Source organism: Musca domestica, unplaced genomic scaffold (genome assembly GCF_030504385.1).
Source record: "Musca domestica strain aabys unplaced genomic scaffold, Musca_domestica.polishedcontigs.V.1.1 13, whole genome shotgun sequence".
Classification (NCBI taxonomy): domain Eukaryota; kingdom Metazoa; phylum Arthropoda; class Insecta; order Diptera; family Muscidae; genus Musca; species Musca domestica.
In genome coordinates, this window is record NW_026712172.1 from 15,045,911 (window position 1) to 15,068,908 (window position 22,998).

Genomic DNA, 22,998 nt, shown 5'->3' on the forward strand with positions numbered 1-22,998 from the left:
TATCCATGACGATCTTCAAATACCAAATTTAAAACAATTCCGCTGCATAATGCCGCTAAAATCATCAAAACACTGAATATCGGGAGGTTCCGTTATATGGGGGCTAAACGAAGACGTGGGCCTGCACAGACAGTTTTCTGTCATAGGCTGTAGTATTCATCAAGAGCTTCAAATGCCAAAATTGGAACCAATTCCGGTAAATAATGTCGCAAAAATCATCAAAATACTGAATATCGGAAGGTACCGTTGTAAGGGGGCTATACGAAGACGTGGACCTGCACAGACAATTTACTGTCATAGGCTGTAGTTCCCTTCACGAACTTCAAATACAAAATTTGATTTGATTCCGGTGAAAAATGTTGTTAAAATCATCAAAATACTGAATATCGGGAGGTGCCTTTATATGGGAGCTATACGAAGACGTGGCCCTGCACAGATAATTTTCTGTAGTAGGCTGTAGTATCTATTACGAACTTCAAATACCAAATTTTAAACATTTCCGGTGAATAATATTGCTAAAATTATCAAAATACTGAATATCGGGCGGTACGGTTGTATGGGGGCTATACGAAGACGTGGACCTACACGCACATTTTTCTGTCATTGGCTGTAGTATTCATTACGAGCTGTACATACCAAATTTGAAACAATTCCGGTGAAAAATGTTGCTAAAATCATCAAAATCCCGAGTATCGGGAGGTACCGTCATATGGAGGCTATGCCAAGACGTGGACCTGCATATGCAATTTTCTGTCATAGGCTGTAGCATCCATGACGAACTTTAAAATACCAAATTTGAAACAATTCCGCTGAATAATGTCGCTAATATCATGAAAATACCGAATATCGGGAGGTTCCGTTATACGGGGGCTATACGAAGACGTGGACCTACACGGACAATTTTCTGCCTTAGGCTGTAGTATCGATTACAAACTTCAAATACCAACTTTGACACATTTCCGGAGAATAATGTCGCTTAAATCACCAAAATACCGAAAATAGAGAGGTGCCGCTATATGGGGGCTATACGAATACGTGGACCGGCACAGACAATTTTTTGTCATAGGCTGTAGTATTCAGCAAGAGCTTCAAATACCAAATTTGAAACAGTTCCGGTGAATAAAGTCGCTAAAATCATCAAAATATCGAATATCGGGAGGTACCGTTATATGGGGGCCTATACGAAGGCGTGGATCTCCACAGATAATTTTCTGTCATGGGCTGTCCATTACGAACTGCAAAATACCAAATATACCCTCCATAGAATTGTGGAGGGTATAAAAAGATTTTTTCCTTACTGATTTCTAAGGCACCTCGTGGGCAAGGCCTCCACCTCACACCATGTTTAGACGGCAAATTATCTCTTTCTCTCACCCTCTCCTTTTATGTGCCGCGGTATTTATGCTCTAAAATGTTTTCGCAATTTGATTAGGTAGATGAAAGAAAAACGAAAAAACTTCTGAACTTAGCCGACTTGTCTTTGAGGAACGGCTATCACTTCTCAGGCAACCAAAAGCAAAACTTCTGCATACTTTTAGGCTGCGGCCTGTCTTTTTGATTTATATTTTTATGCATGTCCATTTATGCACATATGGCTTATTAGAGTTGCCACTTGGTTGGCTCTTAGTTATAATGTTTAGATTTCCCCACATAAACCCCCTTCTATGCTCACCTACCTTGGCTGGGTTGTAGAGAAAACCCTTTCCATGTAAATATAAAAAGACATGATTACATATTCATAAGCTTTATGAGGCTTATTTTCTTTTGGCGGTATTTTGTTTTTCTTTTCATAACAGAAGAATGACAACAAAAACAATGAGAAGATGATGAAGAAGAACAAAACAAATGGCAACAGTCTGCAAAACCCTGAAGAAGGGGGTGGTAGGAAACAAAGGTCTTAAGAAATCCATGGATGAATGAATGCCCAACCATGTGAAGGGACAATTTGAAAAAAAGGTCTTGGTTTCAGTTGGGCAAGCCTTATATTTTCTATCTTGGTTTATGGGATCATTTCTTCTACCTCCTTCCTCCCCTCACCTCACCCCCTCTCCTTGGATTGCTGTGAAAATATTGCATTTGAAGTGTTGCATCTTAGATAGCTAAGTTAGCCCACTTGTGACCGAATGAGACTGAGGCAATTTTTTTTCGTCACACACACACATACGTACATATATGCATACATACATATACACAATGTTATATACATATGTTGGTATATATGTATGTATGTATGTATCTTCAATGTATGATGAATGAATTCCTTTGTGTTCTCCTCCCTTCTATGACATTGAAGAAACCACCATCACATATGTGAGGTTGAGTTGGGCAGATGCCCTCCCCTTTACTGCCCCCTTTTTAGGTGGTTATGGCCCCAAAAAGTCCTACACATGTTTGTATGTAAGCTTGTCGATGTCTGCCGGCTTTGTCTTGGGCCTCAAGTACATCCAATGAATGGGTTTAAAAAAAAGTGTCTAAGAGTTGCACAGCAAAAAAAAAAGAGGCAACTGCAACGTCTTCAGCGCCCAACAGCAGCAAGTGACAACAACAAACAACAGCAGCCAGCCAGCCAGTGTATGCACTAATTAGCCTGAGATCTTGAGAGAAAAGCTAATCAAGAGGTCGTAGGAGGTTGGGAAATTCCGGTGAATTGAAAGTTAGAAGAAATGTGGCGTTAAAGAAAAATAAAAAAAACAGATGCCTGGTGAAACAAGTGATCCATCGGGATTCCAGGTGCATGGCAGCCAGGTCTTCTTTCAAGGGACTTAGTGGACTTTTTGGCATGGTAGCTGAGTCCTCATTCAAGGGACTTTGTGGAAATTTTTAACACCTGGCAACTGAAATATAATAAATCGTTCCAAACTTTCGCAAAAAAAAAATTTCTTTAAAATTGATGATTATAAAATCGAACCGGATCCACTGCTGTCATTTCTAAACCACACGTCCGGCAGTTGTTAAATTTTTTCCAGTGACAGTTCATTATATTGTCTAGGAGCGTACAAAAGCATTGTGGCTAGAATTTTCCAGAAAAAAAGTTATTCGTTATGGAATTCATGCGCAATAGTATGCATTCTTTATACAGGATGGGATGAAAAACCTGCAACCAACTTTAGACTGCTGTCATTTCTAAGCCACTCGTCCGACAGCTGTTAAATTTATTCCAGTGATAGCTCATTATATTGTTTACAAGCGTACAAAAGCATTTTCGTGAGATTTTTCCAGAAAAAAAGTTATTCATGGTGGAATTCAAGCGCAATAGTGTGTATTCTTTATACAGGATGAGATCAAAAAAACTGCAACCAACTTTAGACTGCTATCATTTCTAAGCCACTCGTCCGACAGCTGTTAAATTTTTTCCAGTGACAACTGATTATATTGTCTACGAGCCTACAAAAGCATTTTGGCGGAAATTTTCCAAAATAAAAGTTATTCGAGGTGGAATTCAAACGCAATAGAGTGTATTCTTTATACAGGATGAGATGAAAAATCGGCAACCAACTTCGGACTGCTGTCATTTCTAAGCCACTCGTCCGACCGCTGTTAAAATGATTCCAATGATAGCTCATTATATTGTTTACGAGCGTACAAAAGAATTTCGGCGAGAATTTTCCAGAAAAAGAAACTATTCGTGATGGAATTTAAGCGTGATAGTGTGATGTCTTTATATTTGGCTAGAAAATCACAAGTGGCTATCGTCAGAGCACTCCAGCATTTAAATGTGAATAAATCTTTTGGGTCTCGTATCGTCATTGCTCTTTACCATGATACCGGTAGCGTAGCCCCCGACGTTAAGTAAGTGGACGGCAGAAAACAGCAACATCAGCAGAAATGGTGCGAAAATTAAAGAAGCGACTTGATCCCGAAACCCACGTCGCAGTGGTTGAAAAATGGCTCGTGAGCTGAACTTCTCGCAATATTCCATTCGGCAAAATATTGAAAAAAAAGCTCGGGGGTAAGCCATTGAAATTCTAAAAAGTGCAAGAAGTTACACCGCAACAGAAAAGAAAATGAGACTCAAAAGGGCTAAAGAGTTGCTTCGCGTGGCCGAAAGTGGTGAACGGCCGAATTTTGTTTTCTCCGAAGAGAAAACATTCCTTGTCCAGCAGTTTGTAATAACAACAAAAATGATCGTGTTTGAGGTCGTGCCAAAGAGGTCAGCTGAAAATGTGCACTTTCGGTTGGCCAGCAGAACTCAAGCGCCGGCCATGGTGATGGTGTGGTGTGTGCTGCCATAACAGCCAATGATCGCTCTACGCTCGTATTAATCGACCGTGGCATCATAATAAATGCCGAATATTATCGCCAAAAAATATTCTGGAGGGTGTATTAAAGCCTTGGGCATGCAAACATTTTGGCCGCCGACCTTGGAAATTCCAACAGGACTCAGCACGCGCCAGCCAAGAATGATTGCAAAATGAGGTTCCTCGTTTCGTTTCCAGTGCCCAATGGCCACCAAAATCTCCGGATACCAATCCGTTGGACAATTGTGTCTGGAGCTCTTTTGGAAAGCAAGGTTGGCAAAGTGTCGATCGCCTGAAGCAAGCGCTTCGCCGGGAATGGACCAAAATACCACAGAGCAACATTCGGGCAACGTGTGACGGTTTCATTGGCCGTTTTAAGGCCATAATTCGTGCCAAAGGTGACCAATTCGAACAAATCCAAACGTATTCTAAAATTTGATGCTATTTCCGACATTTTTTGCTTTCATTCAATAAAATTTAGGAAAAAAATGTAAAAATTATGGCGTTTTAATTTGTTGCAGTTTTTTCTATCTCACCCTGTAGTTCTATTATTTGATATATTTTTTAAATGAGTGGTCATCAGATTTGCCATAAAAACAGGCCACCCTTTTTATTATATAGCCTCCATACAAGAGAACCTCTTTAGTTTTCCATATTTTAGAGGTGCTGACCAAATTTTTCAAAGAAAAAGTTCAAATTGTCAGCAGAAAGAAAGCTTTTTTCAAAAAAAAAAAAAAAAAAATGAATCAGGTTTTAAAAGATCTTCTCTATTTTTGTGGCGCCCAATTTCCAAGGTCCCGGCCAAATTTTTGTGATTTCTTATAAGAATTCCTCCCGATTTTCAATATTTAAAAGCACGTTGCCAATATTTTGGAAACTTCAATTGGAAGAATTAGCCCTATTAAAAGACATTAATTATTAGATCAGCTCTGAAAGGGGCGTTCGTGTTTTAATGGCGCCCAATTATGCAATTCTTTGGCAACATTTTTAAACAAAGAGGCAGTGGTTTTGGCGTCTTGATTTCTTAGAGCATATTTTTAACTTCAAAATTTTAGAAATAAATCCTCTCTTGATTTTGAATATTTTAAAGCACCTTGACAAATTTCCTATCCTCGAAAAAATATTAATTTTTAAATCAGGTGTTGGATGAGCCACCATTTTAAAGTGGCGCCCAATAGTCCTGGCTAACCTGTTAAAGCCAAGAGGCTGTAATTTGAAATTTTGGATTATTGGAGGATGTGTTTTCATCTCCAAAGTTATAGAAGTTGATCTACATTCGATCCTGAATATTTTTAAGCTTTTTGGTAATTTTTTTTGCAAATATTTTGGAATTTCAGTTGAATGAATGTATATTCCCATAAAATATTGGGTTAGGTCTTAGATTAGCCCCCATGTAAAATGGCGCCCAATATAGAGGCTTAAGTTTAACATTCTGGTTTCTTATGAGTAGAGGATGTATTTTCATCTCCAAAAGTAAGGAAGTCGATCCCCATTCGATTTTGAATATTTTTAAGCTCTTTGGTGATTTTTTGGAAAATATTTTGGAATTTCAGTTGAATGAATGTATCTTTCCAAACATATTTGGTGATGTTAAAATGGCGCCCAACGAAAAGGCTGAAATTTGACATTCTGGTTTTTTATGAGTGTTTCTCCCAATTTTTCAGCAAATATTTTGGAATCTCAATTGAGAAGAATGCATTTTGCGAGAAAATAGTCAATTTTGGGTGAGGTCTTAGAAAACTTATTGTTATAGTAGCTCTCGGTTGCCCGGGTTCCATTTTTTTAAAAAACTTGTAATTTGACATTTTTGTTTCTTGGAGGATATTATTTTTAACTCCTAAAATTTCGAAATACATCCTCGTTTTTGGAATAGCTTCAATAATTTACCATATTTTGAAGAATCTATCCGGAATTTAGGAGCCAATGTTCGAAATCTTAGTGGAATCTTTGGTATAGCCTCAATAATTTACAATATTTTAAAGAATCTGCGCCAAATTTACCAACCAATTTTCAGAATTTTAGTTGAAAGAATTCACTACCGAAATATTAATTATTTGATTCGCTCTCGAAATGCCATATTATGGCATCATCGAATTTTCAAGGCCCCAGGCAGTCTTTTTTGGCAATTATAAATATCGAATTTCGAAAAAATATTTAATTTTGCCCTAAGTCCTAAAAGAGGCTCTATAGTATTGGGCGCCATATTATTGTGGCGGCCAATTAAACCTGTAATTATAAAGGTTTCAACTTCATCCACAGAAAAAATATGTAATATTGGCTCTTGGCCTTGGAAAAGCCTGCACGTCAAGGCGGCGCCCAATTAATGATAGAATTTTAAAGTTTAAAATTAAAAAAAAATTGAAAAAACCAATTTTCCCAGGCAATCCTTTTTTGGGAAAAAATTAAACCTCAAAAAATTATTTAATATTGCCTCATGTCCTAGAAGAGCCTCTATATAATTGTGGCGCCCAATTAAAGCTGTAGCTGTAACAATGTTTTAAACTGTATCCACGAAAAATATGTAATATTGGCTCTTGGCCTTGGAAAACGGCGCCCAATTAATGAGAGAATTTCAAAGTGGGATTTTCAAAAATCGAAAAAAATATTTAATATTATCTCAAGATTGAAAATAGGTTCCATATTATAGTGGCGCCCAAGGGCAAAAATAAAAATCAAACTTCGAAAAAATATTTAATATTGCCTTGAGTCCTAGAAGAGCCTCTTTATTATAGTGGCGCCCAATTAAAGCTATAATTACAAAGTTTTAAATTACATCGACGAAAAAATATATAAAACAGGCTCAGGTCTTGGAAAAGCCTCCAAGTCAAAGTGGCGCCCAAATAAAACAGTAATTTCATAGTTAAATATTTAAAAAAAAAATCAAGATAGGAACTGGTTTTGTAATAGCCCCTTAGATTGATGCCCTAAAATTACTAGCATTTTTAAGGTCCTAGATAAAACCGTAATTCCAGTTGTGGGTTATTTGGTTATTTTCAATTATTTCAGACCAATTGGGTCTTAATTCAGTTTTCCTAAGACGTTTTTCACTTTATTTCTTAAATTAAAATCTCAAAAAATATAGAAGTGGCGACACTTACCCGCAAATTGGCTGCCGAAATGTTGCTGAAAGTGACCCCGAAATTCATGCGGGGTACTAAAACCCGGCGGCAGGAATCCCCTGAGATAGGCAGCCGCTGCCAGTGTGGTCATGTGATGATGATGAGCGGCCACATTTAACGGTCCCGCCGGATCGGCAGCATAACCCGCGGCAGCATAGAAATTTGCCGGATTAAATACCGGCAGCTGGACATGGGCAGCAGCGGCCGCTGCAGCGGCTGCCGCCGATAACCGTGTTACATCCGGTGATATGGAACGCGAATCGCGTTGATGACGACCGGGTGTTGTTGTTGTGGTGGCCGAAGATGAGGCAGGTGAAATGGGGGCATTTGTACAATCGTTGGGTGTGTGGGCTGGCGGTGGGGAAGATGTGGATAAACGTTGTTGTTGTTGATGATGCTGGTGGGATGCTGTTAAATGTTGTTGTTGTTGTGCGGTGTTACTGCTAGCCGTTGATGAGGAGTTGTGACTGGATGGTGGCGGTGTGGTCACGCTGGGCGGTAGGGCCGCAGCGGCGGGATGTTGATGCAAATGCACCGGATGTGCATAGCCGGCGGCTGCTGCTGCAGCGGCAGAACCCACTCCCAAACCCAAAATTTCTTGTATGGCAAATGGTGTGCGCATTTTGGTGGCTTGCATTGCTAGCTGGGGGTTTTCTTGAGGAAGAAAGTTTTTTTTGGCTGTGCGTAGATTTTGCCGTCGGCAAAATTTATTTTTTTTAGTTTCGGTGTTACAGAATTTTTTTGTTTTCGGTGTGTAACAATTTATTATTATTTTTAATAATTTCCCATTTTAGTTTGTTTCTCAGATCTGTGAAATTTTTTATTTATTTTTTTTTAAAGAATTTGAAAATTTTCCATTATTTAAATAAATTTTTAATATTCATCTAAACTTGATTTTGATTTTTTTTCTTAATTTTTCAGATTTCGTAAAGTATTGAAAACAATTGGATGTGTTTTGTTTTATTAAAAAATAAATATTTTATAATTTCTATAGTTTTAATTATTTTGAAGTTAAAATTAATTTAATTTCACAAAGTTTTTCCATATCTAGAAGTCTTGGAGATAAAATTTAATTTCATAAAGTTTTTCCATATCTAGAAGTCTTGGCGATTTGAAATTGTTTATTTTTAATTTTAATTTTTATTTTGTGATAAATTTATTTTCTTTATTTTTAGTTTTATTTTTTCATTTTTTCATCAATCAGTCATTTTATTTTTGTTCATAAAAAATTCAAACATTTTTTTCTGTAATTTTATTTTCATTAATTTTTTAAAACATCCTGAATTTTTTCTTTGTCTTTAAATTCGAAATATTATTTTTTTTCTATTTTTGTTGCAGCATTTATTTTGTGTAATTCCAAATTTTAGTTTTTTTGTTGTTTTTTTTTCAAAAATAATTTTTTTTTAAGTTTTTCTCACAAAATTGAAATTAAATCTCTTTAATTCCGAATAAAATTATTTTTTTTTAAGTTTTTATGTTGTTTAATTTCGTATAATTTTTTTTATTATTTGTTTCTAGTCCATGAATACGAAACTAATATTATGTTTTCAATTTCAAAATAAAATTTTTCTAGTTTTATTTATTTTCCTTATTTTATTTCACTTTTTCTCATTTAAAGTTCCGGAATCTCAAAATTGATTTTTTATTTATTTTTTCAAATTTTTTTTTTATTGTTTTATTGTTAAATTATTATTTTTTATATTCTTTTATTAAAATTCTTTGATTCCCACAAATTTATTCCTGTAGCCAATTTCCATTGCTTGTCTCCAGGCTTTTTGCTAGTTGTCCATTTGTAAGGCCTACTTTTAGGCTTAATTTGCAATTTTCTGTTACAAATTTTTAATTTTCCGCTTTCGCACACTTTTTTAAAATATTGCACATTTTTTCAAATTTTTTATTTATTTTTTTTTGTTTTTTTCTTCGAAAATATTTTCTTAATTTGCACGTGTTTTAATTTATTTTTTGTGTTTCTCAACGATTACCGTTCTTTGTTGATTTTTTATTTCTTCATTCGTTCGTTTTATTTTCTTTTGAGTTTCTTCTATACCGTAAAATCAATGCGGTATTGTAATTTTTGCGACACTTGATTTTCGTTTTGCCTTAGAGCATGCTGAAGCAGAAAAACTTGTGTTGAGTTGTTTGGTGGTGTGTTGTTCTTTTCGAACTGACTGTGTGTCGTCGTCATTGATTGTGATGTGAACAAATTTGTGTGTGACACACGACATTAAAACACGGACGTGTCGGGGTCGGCTACAGACAACAACGTTTTGTTATGCTCAAAGTACCAAAATGAACTGAATCCGTGTGGCAGCAAAGAGCTCGCAAAAAGAGTCGTCGTCGTCGTCTCATCTTCCATCCATCCACCCATTCATGCTGGTGATGTTGATGATGAGCAGCATTAAATCCCCCGCATACACAAGCAAGGCAGAAAAACGCCATATTTACCCTTAAATCCCATGAACTACACATTTCCCCCTAAAACCCAATAAGAGGGAAAGAGACAATAATATCATGCCATTACTCTTTTGCTTGTTGCCATGACAATTCCAATTAAAATCAACAATCATTTCATAAGAGAGAGCACAAATTTCTATTTAACACATTTTCCAATAAGATAATTCTTAAAATTATCTCTGAGATATTTTATTCAATGATGAAATTGCTTCAAATTGGATTCTGCTTTGCCCCTCATACATGATATTGCCTTTTCTTTCTCTCTCACAGACCAGCAATAATATCCACTCTTTTCTTATCTGATTGGCATTCCAGTTAAAAGGCCAACAATTCTCCTTAATTATCTACCCAACAAGAGAGTCATTGTTTCTCTTTCTCTCTTTTTCTCTATTTACTTTTTGTTTCTCCTCCATGAATGCAGAGTTCTAATTCATTGGAATAACAGTTCCCACTAAACATGATTTCTCATCTCTTTCTCTCTCAGAGACTTAAAAGGCATTTGATTTCTCTTTACTTTCTATGAATGTGAGAAAGAGATGGCATTATTTTATATTTTATTTTACCTTCATCGCCGGACCCATATCATTATTATTTTATTAACAACCATCCGTTCATTCATTCAGCTGTTTAAACAAGAGTAATTTTTCGACGTCGCTTAACTGGCTTTCATAGCACTGCCGATAATTTGCCGTTTTTTGGGGTTTTTGGTTTTTTTTTATTCTATTTTTTACTTGTGTGTGTTTCTGTGTGCAAGAGATCCCTTTAATTCATTTTGATTAATTTCAATGATAATCGAAAAGAGCAAATAAACAAATTTAGAAGATTTAATAAATATTAAATTCAAAATTGGTTGAGTGAAAAACAGACTTTCAATGGCGAGAGAGGTTTACAAATTACCTACGAAAAATGGAATTAAATTTGAATTAGTAAAATTTAAAATAGGAAATTAAAGCAAATTGCTGTGGCATGAGAAGCACACCATTAATTATGGGCAATTTATTTAATCTTCTTTCCTTATCAAGATGATCCTTGAAAAAATACGAACAAATTTTTGCCACGAAAATCCTTGAAAGAAATAAACTTGTCCATGATTGTTTTGTTCTAAAAATTCCAAATCCAATATTTTTAAAAAATAGCCATTTTTTATTAGAATATTTCAAAAAAAAAAAATCAAAATTGTTTTAACTGGAAATTCTTAAAAATCTGTTTTTTTATGAACCTTGACCTTGAATATAATTAAAAATTTTCCTTGATTTACAAGCGAAAAGTTGTTGAAAAATATTTTTAAAAATATGACGACCCACATTTTTAACACCGGAACTAGTGTTAGTAAAAATATTAGAATACATGAAATTTGAAGAGAATCTGATGCTTATTTCTATATTATTTAAAAATTGTGACCCACTGTGTGGGTGATATCATAAGGAGTGGACCGATATATCCTACCGTCACACGAAATTTTTGAGTTAATAAAAATATTCAAATGTGTGAAGTTTGAAGGCAATCGGACTCTTATTTCACATTTTGAAAGAGAGAAGAGTTAAAATTATTGCAAATTTGAACCCTTCGTGGGGGAATTACTCGATGGAGTGGGCCGATGTTGTCCCTTTTCGGCACCTAGCACTGGTAAAGAAAATTGGGACTTGCAGAGTTTGCACAAAATCGAATGTTCCTTTAGCTTTCTATGGGGTGAATTATTTTCTTTTTTTTTTTTGAAAATTTTGAAATTTTTTAAAGGAGGTACCCTCCACCATTTGGAACGAATTTGGCAATTCCCAAAAATAATAAAATCCGTTAAAAATTCTGTTAAAATCTTAGAAATACCAAATGTAGCTGTTATATTAGGGTCTATACGACGACATGGACCAGCATAGGCAACTTTTGTCATAAGCCATTACAAACTTGAAAAAAAAATCGGTGAATAATGTAGCTAAAATCATGAAAATACCGAATATAGGTAGGTACCGTTATATTGGGGCTATACGAAGACGTGGACCTGCATACGAAATTAATGTCATAGGCTGTAGTACCCATTACGAACTTCAAATACCAAAATTGAAACAATTCCGGTGAATAATGTAGCTAAACTCATAAAAATACCGAATATAGGGAGGTACTCTTATATGGGGGCTATACGAAGACCTGCAGCGACAATTTTCTGTCGTAGGCTTTAGTACCCATTACGAACTTCAAATACCAAATTTGAAACAATTCCGGTGAATAATGTCGCTGAAATCATGAAAATACCGAATATCGGGAGGTATCGTTATATGGGGGCTATACGAAGACATGGACCTGCACAGACAATTTTCTGTCATAGGCTGTAGAATCCATTGCGAACTTCAAATGCCAAATTTGAAACAATTCCGGTGAATAATGTCGTTAAATCATCAAAATACCGAATATCGAGAGGTATGGGGGCCATACCAAAACCTGGACCTGCACGGACAATTTTCTGTCATAGGCTGTAGAATCCATTGCGAACTTCAAATACCAAATTTGAAACAATTCCGATGAATAATCTCGATAAAATCATTAAAATACCGAATATCGGGAGGTTCCGTTATATGGGGGCTATACGAAGACGTGGACCTGCACAAACGATTTTTTGTCTTAGGCTGTAGCAACCATTACGAACTTCAAATACCAAATTTGAAACAATTCTGGTTAATAATGTTGCTAAAATCATCAAAATACCGAATATCGGGAGGTACAGTTACAATTTTCTGTCTTAGGCTGTAGTATCCATTACGAACTTCAAATACCAAATTTGAAACAATTCCGGTGAATAATGTCGCTAAAATGATCAAAATACCGAATATCGGGAGGTAGCGTTCTATGGGGGCTATTCGATGACGTAGACCTGTACAAACGATTTTTTGTCTTAGGCTGTAGCACCCGTTACGAACTTCAAATACCAAATTTGAAACATTTCCGGTGAAAAATGCCGATAGATTCACTAAACTAACGAATATCGGGAGGTACCGTTATATGGGGGCTATTCGATGACTTAGACCTGCACAGACAATTTTCTGTCTAAAGCTGTAGTATCCATTTCGAACTTCAAATACTAAATTTGAAACAATTCCGGTGAATAATGTCGCTTAAATCATCAAAATACCGAATATCCGGAGGTACCGTTATATGGGGGATATACGAAGACGGGGAACTGCAGCGACAATTTTCTTACGTAGGCTGTAGTATTCATTACGAACTTCTATCACCAAAATTAAAACAATTCCTGTAAATAATGTCGCTAAAATTATAAGAATACCGAATATAGGAAGGTACTGATATATGGGGCCTATACGTACACCTGGACCTGCATTGACAATTTTCTGCCATAGGCTGTAGCATCCATTACGAACTTCAAATACCAAATTTGAAACACTTGCGGTGAATGATGTCGCTTAAATCACCAAAATACCGAATATCGGGAGGTGCCGTTATATGGGGGCTATACGAAGACGTAGAGCTGCACAGACAATTTTCTGTCTTAGGGTGTGGTATCCATAACGAACCTCAAATACCAAATTTGAAATAATTTCTGTGAATAATGCCGCGTAAATCAACAAAATACCGAAAAAAGGGAGGTATCATTATAGGGTGAGATTAAAAAAAACTGCAACAAAGTCAAACGCCATGATTTTAATTTTTTTTTTTTAATTTTATTGAATGAAAGCAAAAAATGTCGGAAATAGCATCAAATGTTAGAATAAGTTTAGATTTGTTCGAAATGGTTAACTTTGGCACGAATTATGGCCTTCAAACGGCCAATGAAACCGTCACACGCTGCCCGAATGTTGCTCTGCGGCATTTTGGCCCATTCCCGGCGAAGCGTTTGCTTGAGGTGATCGACACTTTGGTATTTTTTAGTGCCAACCTTGCTTTCCAAAAAATACTCCAGACACAATAATCCAACGGATTGGTATCTGGAGATTTTGGTGGAAATGAAGCGAGGAACCTCATTTTGTAACCACTTTTGGGTTTTGCGTGCTGAGTGCGACGGTGCGGAGTCCTGTTGAAATGTCCAAGTTCTGCGGCCAAAATGTTTGGGTACAGAAGGCTTTAATACATCCTCCAGAATATTTTCGCAATAATATTTGGCATTTATTCTGATGCCACGGTCGATTAATACGAGCGGAGAGCGACCATCGGGTGTTATGGCGGTCCACACCATCACCATGACCGGCGCTTGAGTTTTGGGGGCCAACCGAAGGTGCACATTTTCAGCTGACCTCTTTGGAGGATCATTTTCTTTGTTTACAAATTGCTGGACAACGAATATTTTCTCATCGGAGAAAACCAAATTCGGCAGTTCACCACTTTCGGCCAAGTGAAGCAACTCTTTAGCTCTTTTGAGTCTGTTTTCTTTTTGTTGCGGTGTAAGTTCTGGCACTTTTTGGAATTTCAATGGCTTTACCCTGAGATCATTTTTCAATATTTGCCGAATGGAATATTGCGATATGTTCAGCTCACGAGCCATTTTTCGGCCACTGCGATGCTGGTTTTGATCAATTCGCTTCTTTATTTTTCGAACCATTTCTGCTGATGTTATTGTTTTCTTCCGTCCACTTCCATGACGTCGGGGGCTACGCTACCAGTATCCTTGTAACGAGCGATGGTACGAGACACAGCAGATTTATTCACATTTAAATGCTGGAGTGCTCTAACGATAGCCGCTCTTGTGCTTTTCCAGCCAAATATAAAGAAATCACACTGTCACGCTTGAATTCCATCACGAATAACTTTTTTTCTGGAAAATTCTCACCAAAATCCTTTGGTACGCTTGTAAACAATATAATGAGCTGTCACTGGAATAATTTTAAGAGCTGTCGGACAAGTGGCTTTGAAATGACAGCAGCCTGAAGTTGGTTGCAGTTTTTTCATCTTAGGGAAGCATTTGATAAATATCATATTTTAAATTTCGTCAACTTTATCGACATAAATTGTAGGTATTATAAAAAAATCGGATTCCTAAGGGTCTACTCATACCATAGATTCAAGCCGGAACTAATGTGTAACCATTCCCCAAACCGAAACCCCAAATTTCCTTAGAAAAAAAAACTCCATTAAATTACTCAAACCTTGTAAACACATACTTTATGCTAAAATGAGACCATCCCTATCCCTATCTATCCTGTGATGACCTCATCATGGCCAGTCGGGGAAAAGGACAAAACACCAGTATCCAATGCCAACAATACATACACACACACATCAAAAAAAAAAAAGCTCTCATTCCCAAATGACCCATGACGTCGGTGAACAATAAATCTTCCATTAGCTGCCAATCGATAAAGTGCTGCTTGCCAGTCCCTAATTGGCAATAGTCAAATTAAAACCTCAACCTCAGCTGGGAGGGCAGCAAAGCAAAAAAAAAAAACGGAATTCTTTTGCAATGGAGCACTGGAAAATGAAAGGGCAGCAAAAAAAATCAAACACTCGTACATGTAGACATGGCAGCCATACCAAAATCCAAAAAAAAAAACATACCCAAGAGGGAGCCGAAGAGAGGTCGAGGCAGGGAATGACTCCGAACCACCAGCCAACATCAGAGTATTAGTACTTAAAAGCTTAATTAACATGTTTCCCAGACAACTACAAACAAGTTGGAAAACTGGCAAATGTGTGTGTGTGCGGGTTCTGTGTGTGCGTGAGGATATTTGTAATGAACGAACTGTGAACAGGGAGGGAGGAGGTGATTTAAACTGTGGGCCTAGAATATTATTCTTTTTTCGAATGAGAATAAGATTTGGGGCCAGAATAGTTGAATTGACAAAGGGTATGGTTTTGAATTCGGAAGCTGTGACGCTAAAGTCTCCTCGGAAGGCAAAGTATTAGGTCAATTAAAAAGAGATATTTGAACTATTTTTGCCGATTTTTGAAAAAGGAAATCAATTGTGATTTGAACGATCGGGGTTTGAACGTTCCGTGAAATCCAAATGGCCACATGACTTGCCAAGAACCTCGAAAACTAGCCGTTATATTGTTGAACTATAAACCAATAGGTGATGGGCTGAAATCGAACTGGTATACCCTATCTAACCTGATTCTATTTAACCCTTCACTTACAAAGACAAGACAAAATTTTTCTAGTGTGACATCGGCGTCCGGACAATTTTAAAACTTTAGTTGTCCGCCTTTTAATATTTGTTAACCCTGAAATAAGAGACAAGCAGATGCGTTTGAGAACTCTAGAGAAACCAATTGAGCTGGCGAACCCTAGTTGAGCTGGCGAACCCTAGTTGAGCTGGCGAACCCTAGTTGAGCTGGCGAATACTAGTTGAGCTGGCGAACCCTAGTTGAGCTGGCGAACCCTAGTTGAGCTGGCGAACCCTAGTTGAACTGGCGAACTCTAGTTGAGCTGGCGAACTCTAGTTGAGCTGGCGAACTCTAGTTGAGCTGGCGAACTCTAGATGCGCTGGCGAACTCTAGTTGGGTTGGCGAACTTTAGCTGAGCTGGTGAATTTTAGCTAATAAGGCGAATTATGGTTGAGCTGGCGAACTCTAGTTAAGCTGACGAAATCTGGACAACTCTTCTAGAGCTGTCGAACTCTAGTTGAGCTGCCGAACTCTATTTGAGCTACCGAACTCTAGTTGAGCTGCCAAACTCTAGTTAAGCTGGCGAACTCTAGTTAAGCTGACGAACCCTAGCTGCTCTGTCGAATTCAAGCTGAACTGGCGAACTCTAGGTAAGCCGTCGAACTCTACTTGAACTTTCGAATTCTAAGTGAGCTGACGAACTATAGTTGATTTATCGAACTCTAGTTGAGCAGGCGAACCCTATTTGAGCTGGCGAACTCTAGTTGAGCTGGCGAACTCTAGCTGAGCTGGCGAACTCTAGTTGAGCTGGCGAACTTTATTTGGGCTGGCAAACTCTAGCTGAGTAAGCGAACTTAAGTTGAGCTGACGGACTCTGGTTGAGCTGGCAAACTCTAGTTGAGCTGGCGAGCTCTGGTTTAGCTGGCGAACTCTAGTTGACCTGCCGAGCTCTGGTTTAGCTGGCGAACTCTAGTTGACCTGCCGAACTCTAGTTGAGTTGGTGAACTCTAGTTGAGTTGGCGAACTCTAGTTGAGCTGGCGAACTCTAGTTGAGCTGGCGAACTCTAGTTGAACTGCCGAACTCTAGTTGAGCTGGCGATCTCTAGTTGAGCTTGCGAATTATGGTTGAGCTGGCGAATTATAGTTGAGCTGGAGAACTCTAGTTGAGCTGGCGAACTCTAGTTGAGCTGGCGAACTCTAGTTGAGCTTGCGAACTCTAGTTGAGCTGGCGAACTCTATTTGATCTGGCGAACTCTAGTTGAGCTGGCGAACTCTAGTTGAGCTGGCGAACTCTAGTTAAGCTGGCGAACTTTAGTTGAGCTTGCGAACTCTTGTTGAGTGGGCGAACTCTAGTTGAGCTGGCGAACTCTAGTTGAGCTAACGAACTCTAGTTGAGCTGGCGAACTCTATTTGATCTGGCGAACTCTAGTTGAGCTGGTGAACTCAAGTTGATTTGTCAAACTCTAGCTGAGTTAGCGAACTCAAGCTGAGCTCTATTTGAACTGGCGAACTCTAGGTGAACTGACGAACTATAGTTGAGGTTGCGAAATGTAGTTGATCTGGCAAACTCTAGTTGAGCTGGCAAACTATAGTTGGGCTGGTGAACTCTCGTTGAGCTGGCGAACTCTAGTTGAGCTGGCGAACTCTAGTTGAGGTGGCGAACTCTGGTTGAGCTGGCGAACTATAGTTGAGCTGGCGAACTCTAGTTGAGCTGGCGAACGCTAGGTGAGTTGACGAGATATAGTTGAGCTGGCGAACTCTAGTTGAGCTGGCGAACTCAAGTTGAGCTGCCGAACTCCAGTTGAGCTGGCTAACTTTAGCTGAGCTGGCGAACTCTAGTTGAGCTGGCGAATCCTTGTTGAGCTGGTGAACTTTAGTTGAGCTGGCGAACTCTAGTTGAGTTGGCGAACTCTAGTTGAGCTGGCTAACTCTAGTGGAGCTAGCAAACTGTAGTTAAGCTGGCGAACTCTAGTTGGGCTAGCCAACTCTAGTTGAGCTGGTGAACTCTAGTTGAGCTGGCGAACTCTAGTTGAGCTCGCGAATTCTAGTTGAGCTGTCGAACTCTAGGTGAGTTGACGAGCTATAGTTGAGCTTGCGAAATCTACTTGGGCTGGCGAATTCTAGTTGAGCTGGCGAACTGTAGTTGAGCTAGCGACCTCTAGATGCGCTGACAAACTCTAGTTTATCTGACGAACTCTAGTTGAGCCGACGAACTATAGTTGAGCTGTCGAATTAAAGCTAAGAAGGCGAACTATAGTTGAACTGACGAACCCTAGTCAAGCTGACGAAGTCTAGTCAAATCTTCGAACTCTAGTTGAGCTGGTGAACTCTAGTTGAGCTTTCGAACTCTAGTTGAGCTGGAGAAATCTAATTGAGTTAGCCAACTTAAGTTGCGCTGGTAAACTTTAATTGCCCGGGCCAACTCTAGTGTAGCTAGTCATCCTATAAAAGGTTTTAAATTCCTTTTGAGTTTTCGAATTTTGGCCAATTTATTTCACAGAGCACCCACTTTTAAAAAGGCCCTCCCTGTGCCGCATTCCCCTCCACAAATTCCTGCGAAATATTTGAAAATAACAACGAAAGTAGCTGTAGCAGTGAAATATGGAAATTCAACCAGACAATTTGAGTACTTGAAGTTTGTAATGTTTGTAATAGTTAGCTACTCACACACACACATAAAATGCCAGTGACTCTGTGTATGTGTACGCTGTGGGTATGTATGCGGAGCATGTAATTGCTTGTATATAAGTCAGTAATTTGGCTTATATATATTCGACATAAAATTATTCAATGTTTAGACAACAACATCTCGGCTAAACTTCAAGAGGATTGCTAATCCCCAAAAAAGCACACTCCACAAAGTAGTCGAGGAAAAGAGAAAACTAGAAACCGTAGAGACTGTGGAAAAAGGAGAAATGTGAAAATTGAGATTGAGATTGAATGTGGCTCCTATTTCTCCATCGCAGCAAGGAGAATACTAATGCCAATGAATTGGCTTGCCAATTAGGTGATGGGAGAAAAGAGAAAAAAAAAAAAACAAAAACATTGGAAAGGAGAAATTTTCATTGAAAATGAGAGAGAGAGAAATGTGGAATTGAAATGAATGTCAAAGTAGTGTACTTAATGTGGGGAGAGAAAGAGTGCCAGGAAACCAAGAGGTCAGGGTAATTATTTAGGGCCTTCTACAAGTTTTTGTTGGGAGGGTAGTAGTATTTAAATGCAATTGTCTTGTTGTTGCTGCTCTTTGTAATTTACTTAGGAGTTGTAAGTTAATCAAGTGTGCGGAATTAGTTAAATTATTACACTTGGAGAAATATGCCAGCGAGTTCGGGAAATGATATGCTAAAGCATTTTTTCAAGAGATTTCATAAAAGAAAGGCTCAAATGATATTTCTGGAATTGGAAAAAAATATCACGCGGCTTAAGTTAAATTGGGCGCCAAATTCTGGCGGGTTTAAAATAAGAGACATTAGATGACCTAGAAAAAAAATTGAGCTTGATATATCAGGTTCTTCCATACAAAAAGGCGAGAACAAATAGAACAAGCTTTTTACTGGCTTAAGTAATCGGCTGGCGAAACTTGAAAAAAAAAAATCGGTGAATAATGTAGATAAAATCATAAAAATACCGAATATAGGGAGGTACTATTATATGGGGGCTATACCAAAACGTCGATCTGCACAGACAATTTTCTGTCATAGGCTGTAGTACCCATTACGAACTTAAAATACCAAATTTGAAACAATTCAGGTAAATAATGTAAGAGTCAAATATTGGTCATCAGAGATTAGAAGACGTCATGGCGAGAGGTGTTCTCGGTGTAATTGCTGTCTTCTGGTTGGCCAGCCTCCAGGTGTGCTGTTTCTGTGAGGATAAATTAGATGAGTCAGGGATTTCATTTTATTTTAGGTGAATGTTTCTTCCTTTTTATACCCTCCACCATAGTATGGAGGGTATATTAAGTTTGTCATTCCGTTTATAACACTCCGAAATATGCATTTTTGACCCCACAAAGTATATATATTCTTGATCAGCATAAAATTCTATGTCGATTCAGCGATGTCTGCCCGTCTGTGGAAATCACTCTAACTTCCGAACAAAATGAAGTAGGCTGATAAAATTGTTGATAAAATTTAGTTAAATGCATACTATGGCTGCAGGACTTTTGGCATTGAAAATGGGTCATGTAAGTCCACTTTTTGGTATAGCTACCATATAACGGTACCTCCCGATATTCGGTACTTTGATGATTTTAGCGACATTATTCACCAGAATTGTTTCAAATGTGGTATTTCAAGTTCGTTATGAACACTACAACCTATAACAGAAAATTGTCTGTGCAGGTCTACGTCTTCGTATAGCCCCCACATAGCTGTAACTCCCGATATTCGGTATTTTGATGATTTTAGCCACATTATTCACCGGAATTGTTTCAAATTTAGTATTTGAAGTTCGTAATGGATACTACAGCCTACGGCAGAAAATTTTCTGTGCAGGTCTGCGTCTTCGTATAACCCCCATATAACGATACCTCCCGATATTCGGTATTTTGATGATTTCAGCGACATTATTCACCGGAATTAATTCAAAGTTCGCATTTGAAGTTCGTAATGGATACTACAGTCTATGGCAGAAAATTGTCTGTGCAGGTCCACGCCTTCGTATAGCCCCCATGTAACGGTACGTCCCGATATTTGGTAATTTGATGACTTTTGTGACATTATTCACCGGAATTGTTTCAAATTTGGTATTTGAAGTTCGTAATGTATGCTACAGCATATTACAGAAAATTGCCTGTGCAGGTCCAGGTCTTCGTATAGCACCCATATAACATTACCTCTCGCTATTCGGTATTTTGATGATTTCAGCGACATTATTAATCGGAATTGTTTCAAATTTGATATTTGAAGTTCGTAATAGATACTACAGTCTAAGACAGAAAATTGTCTCTGCAGGTCCACGTCTTCGTATAGACCCCATATATGGGAACCTCCCGATATTCGGTATTTTGATGATTTTAGCGACATTTTTTACCAGAATTGTTGCAAATTTGGTATTTGAAGTTTGTAATGGACACTACAAACTATAACAGAAAAATGTCTATGCAGGTCCACATCTTCGTATAGCCCCCATATAACGGTTCCTCCCGATATTCGGTATTTTGATGATTTTAGCGACATTATTCGCCGGAATTTTTTTAAATTTGGTAGTTGAAGTTCGTAATGAAAACTACAGCCTATGACAGAAAATTGTCTCTGCAGTTCCACGTCTTCGTATAGCTCCCACATAACGGTACCTTCCGATATTCGGTATTTTGGTGATTTAAGCGACATTATTCATCGGAATTGTTTCAAATTTGGTGTTTGAAGTTCGTAATGGATACTACAGCCTAAGACAGAAAATTGTCTGCGCAGGTCCAGGTCTTCGTATAGCCCTCCATATAATGGTACCTCCCTATATTCGGTATTTTCATGATTTTAGCGACATCATTCACCGGAATTGTTTCAAATTTAGTATTTGAAGTTCGTAATGGATACTGCAGCCTATGACAGAAAATTGTCTGTGCAGGTCCACGTCTTCGTATAGCCCTCCATATAATGGTACCTCCCTATATTCGGTATTTTGATGATTTTAGCAACATTATTCACCGTAATTGTTTCAAATTTGGCATTTGAAGTTCGTAATGGATACTACAGCCCATGACAGAAAATTGTCTGTGCAGGTCCACGTCTTCGTATAGCCCTCATATAACAGTACCTTCCGATATTCTGTGTTTTGATGATTTTAGCGATATTATTCATCGGAATTATTTCAAATTTGATATTTGAAGTTCGTAATGGATACTGCAGCCTATGACAGAAAATTATATATGCAGGTCCACGTCTTCGTATAGCCCCCATGTAACGGTACCTTCCGATTTCCGGTATTTTGATGATTTTAGCGACATTATTCACCGAAATTGTTTTAAATTTGGTATTTGAAGTTCGTAATGGATACTACAGCCTATGACAGAAAATGGTCAGTGCAGGCCCAAGGTTTGGTATAGCCCGCCGCCACAATTTATTGTCATTTGAGCCCTTTTTATGGGAATTTCTATCACTTTGAACAAAACTTCCGGCGTTACGTCCTCACATTCTTGACGGATATTGTCTTTAAAAGCTGCAGGAGTCTGAGTCTTGTTGACATAAACCCGCGACTTCAAAAAGCCCCACAAAAAGAAGTCTTGAGCGATGAAATCAGGCGATCTTGCTGGCCAGTGGTAATCAGCAAAACGGGAGATAAGGCGCCCGAGAAATGCATCCTTTAGCATATCGATTGTGACGCTTGTACCGTCCTCTTGGAATAACTTTTTTTCCAATCTCAACTCATCAAGTTGCGATAAAAATAAGTCGTTGATCATTGCTTTGTAGCGCTTACCATGCACTGTAACCGCGTGGTGGCATCTTTTGTTATGCAAGTCTCTCAAAGGCGGCTAAACGTCGCAGTGTTTCACCAGTAGGCATTGGAAGGCCAAGAAATCTCGGATGAAATTCACGTTGTGCCAAAGTCACCGACCGATTATTGGTCAAATAAATAGTCACCAATATTCCGCGTTCTGGAACAGTGTAGCGTAACATTGTTTATTAACCTGAATTTCGCATTTCAAATCCGAACTGTCATTAGGGGCCAATCGTAAAATTTATAGCATTTTCTGATAGGAGGATTATTTTTGCGTAACCTGAGGACATCTTGTGATTCAACATACTTGAGGTGACTTAACAAGTAAAAAAGCTGGCTGGCCGAACTTTGAATACCCTCCACCATTTGGTACAAATTTAACAATTTTCAAAAAAATAAAATCCGTTAAAAATTCTGTTAAAATCTTAAAAATACCGAATGTAGCCGTATATTAGGGTCTATTCGACGACGTGGACCTGCATAGGCAACTTTTGTAGCAAACTATTACAATATTCAAATGCGGAACTTGAAGAAAAAATCTGTTTATAATGTAGCTAAAATCATCAAAATACCGAATATAGGGAGGTACCATGGGGGTTCTAAAACGTGGACCTGCACAGACAATTTTATGTCTTAGGCTGTAGTATCCTTTTCGAACTTTATATACCAAATTTGAAATAATTTCGGTGAATAATGTCGCTAAA

General features: G+C 38.0%; 1 protein-coding gene across 1 annotated transcript in view; it reads right to left on the reverse strand.

Annotated features, from left to right (window-relative positions):
* The window catches only part of LOC101901256 (muscle segmentation homeobox), a 53,453-nt gene extending 45,375 nt beyond the window's left edge, over positions 1-8,078 (reverse strand). Inside the window, 1 exon segment of the mRNA XM_059118651.1 lies at positions 7,337-8,078. Within this exon segment, the coding sequence (XP_058974634.1) occupies positions 7,337-7,994 (658 nt within the window). The 5' untranslated portion in view covers positions 7,995-8,078.
* Positions 8,079-22,998: the final 14,920 nt, after the last annotated feature.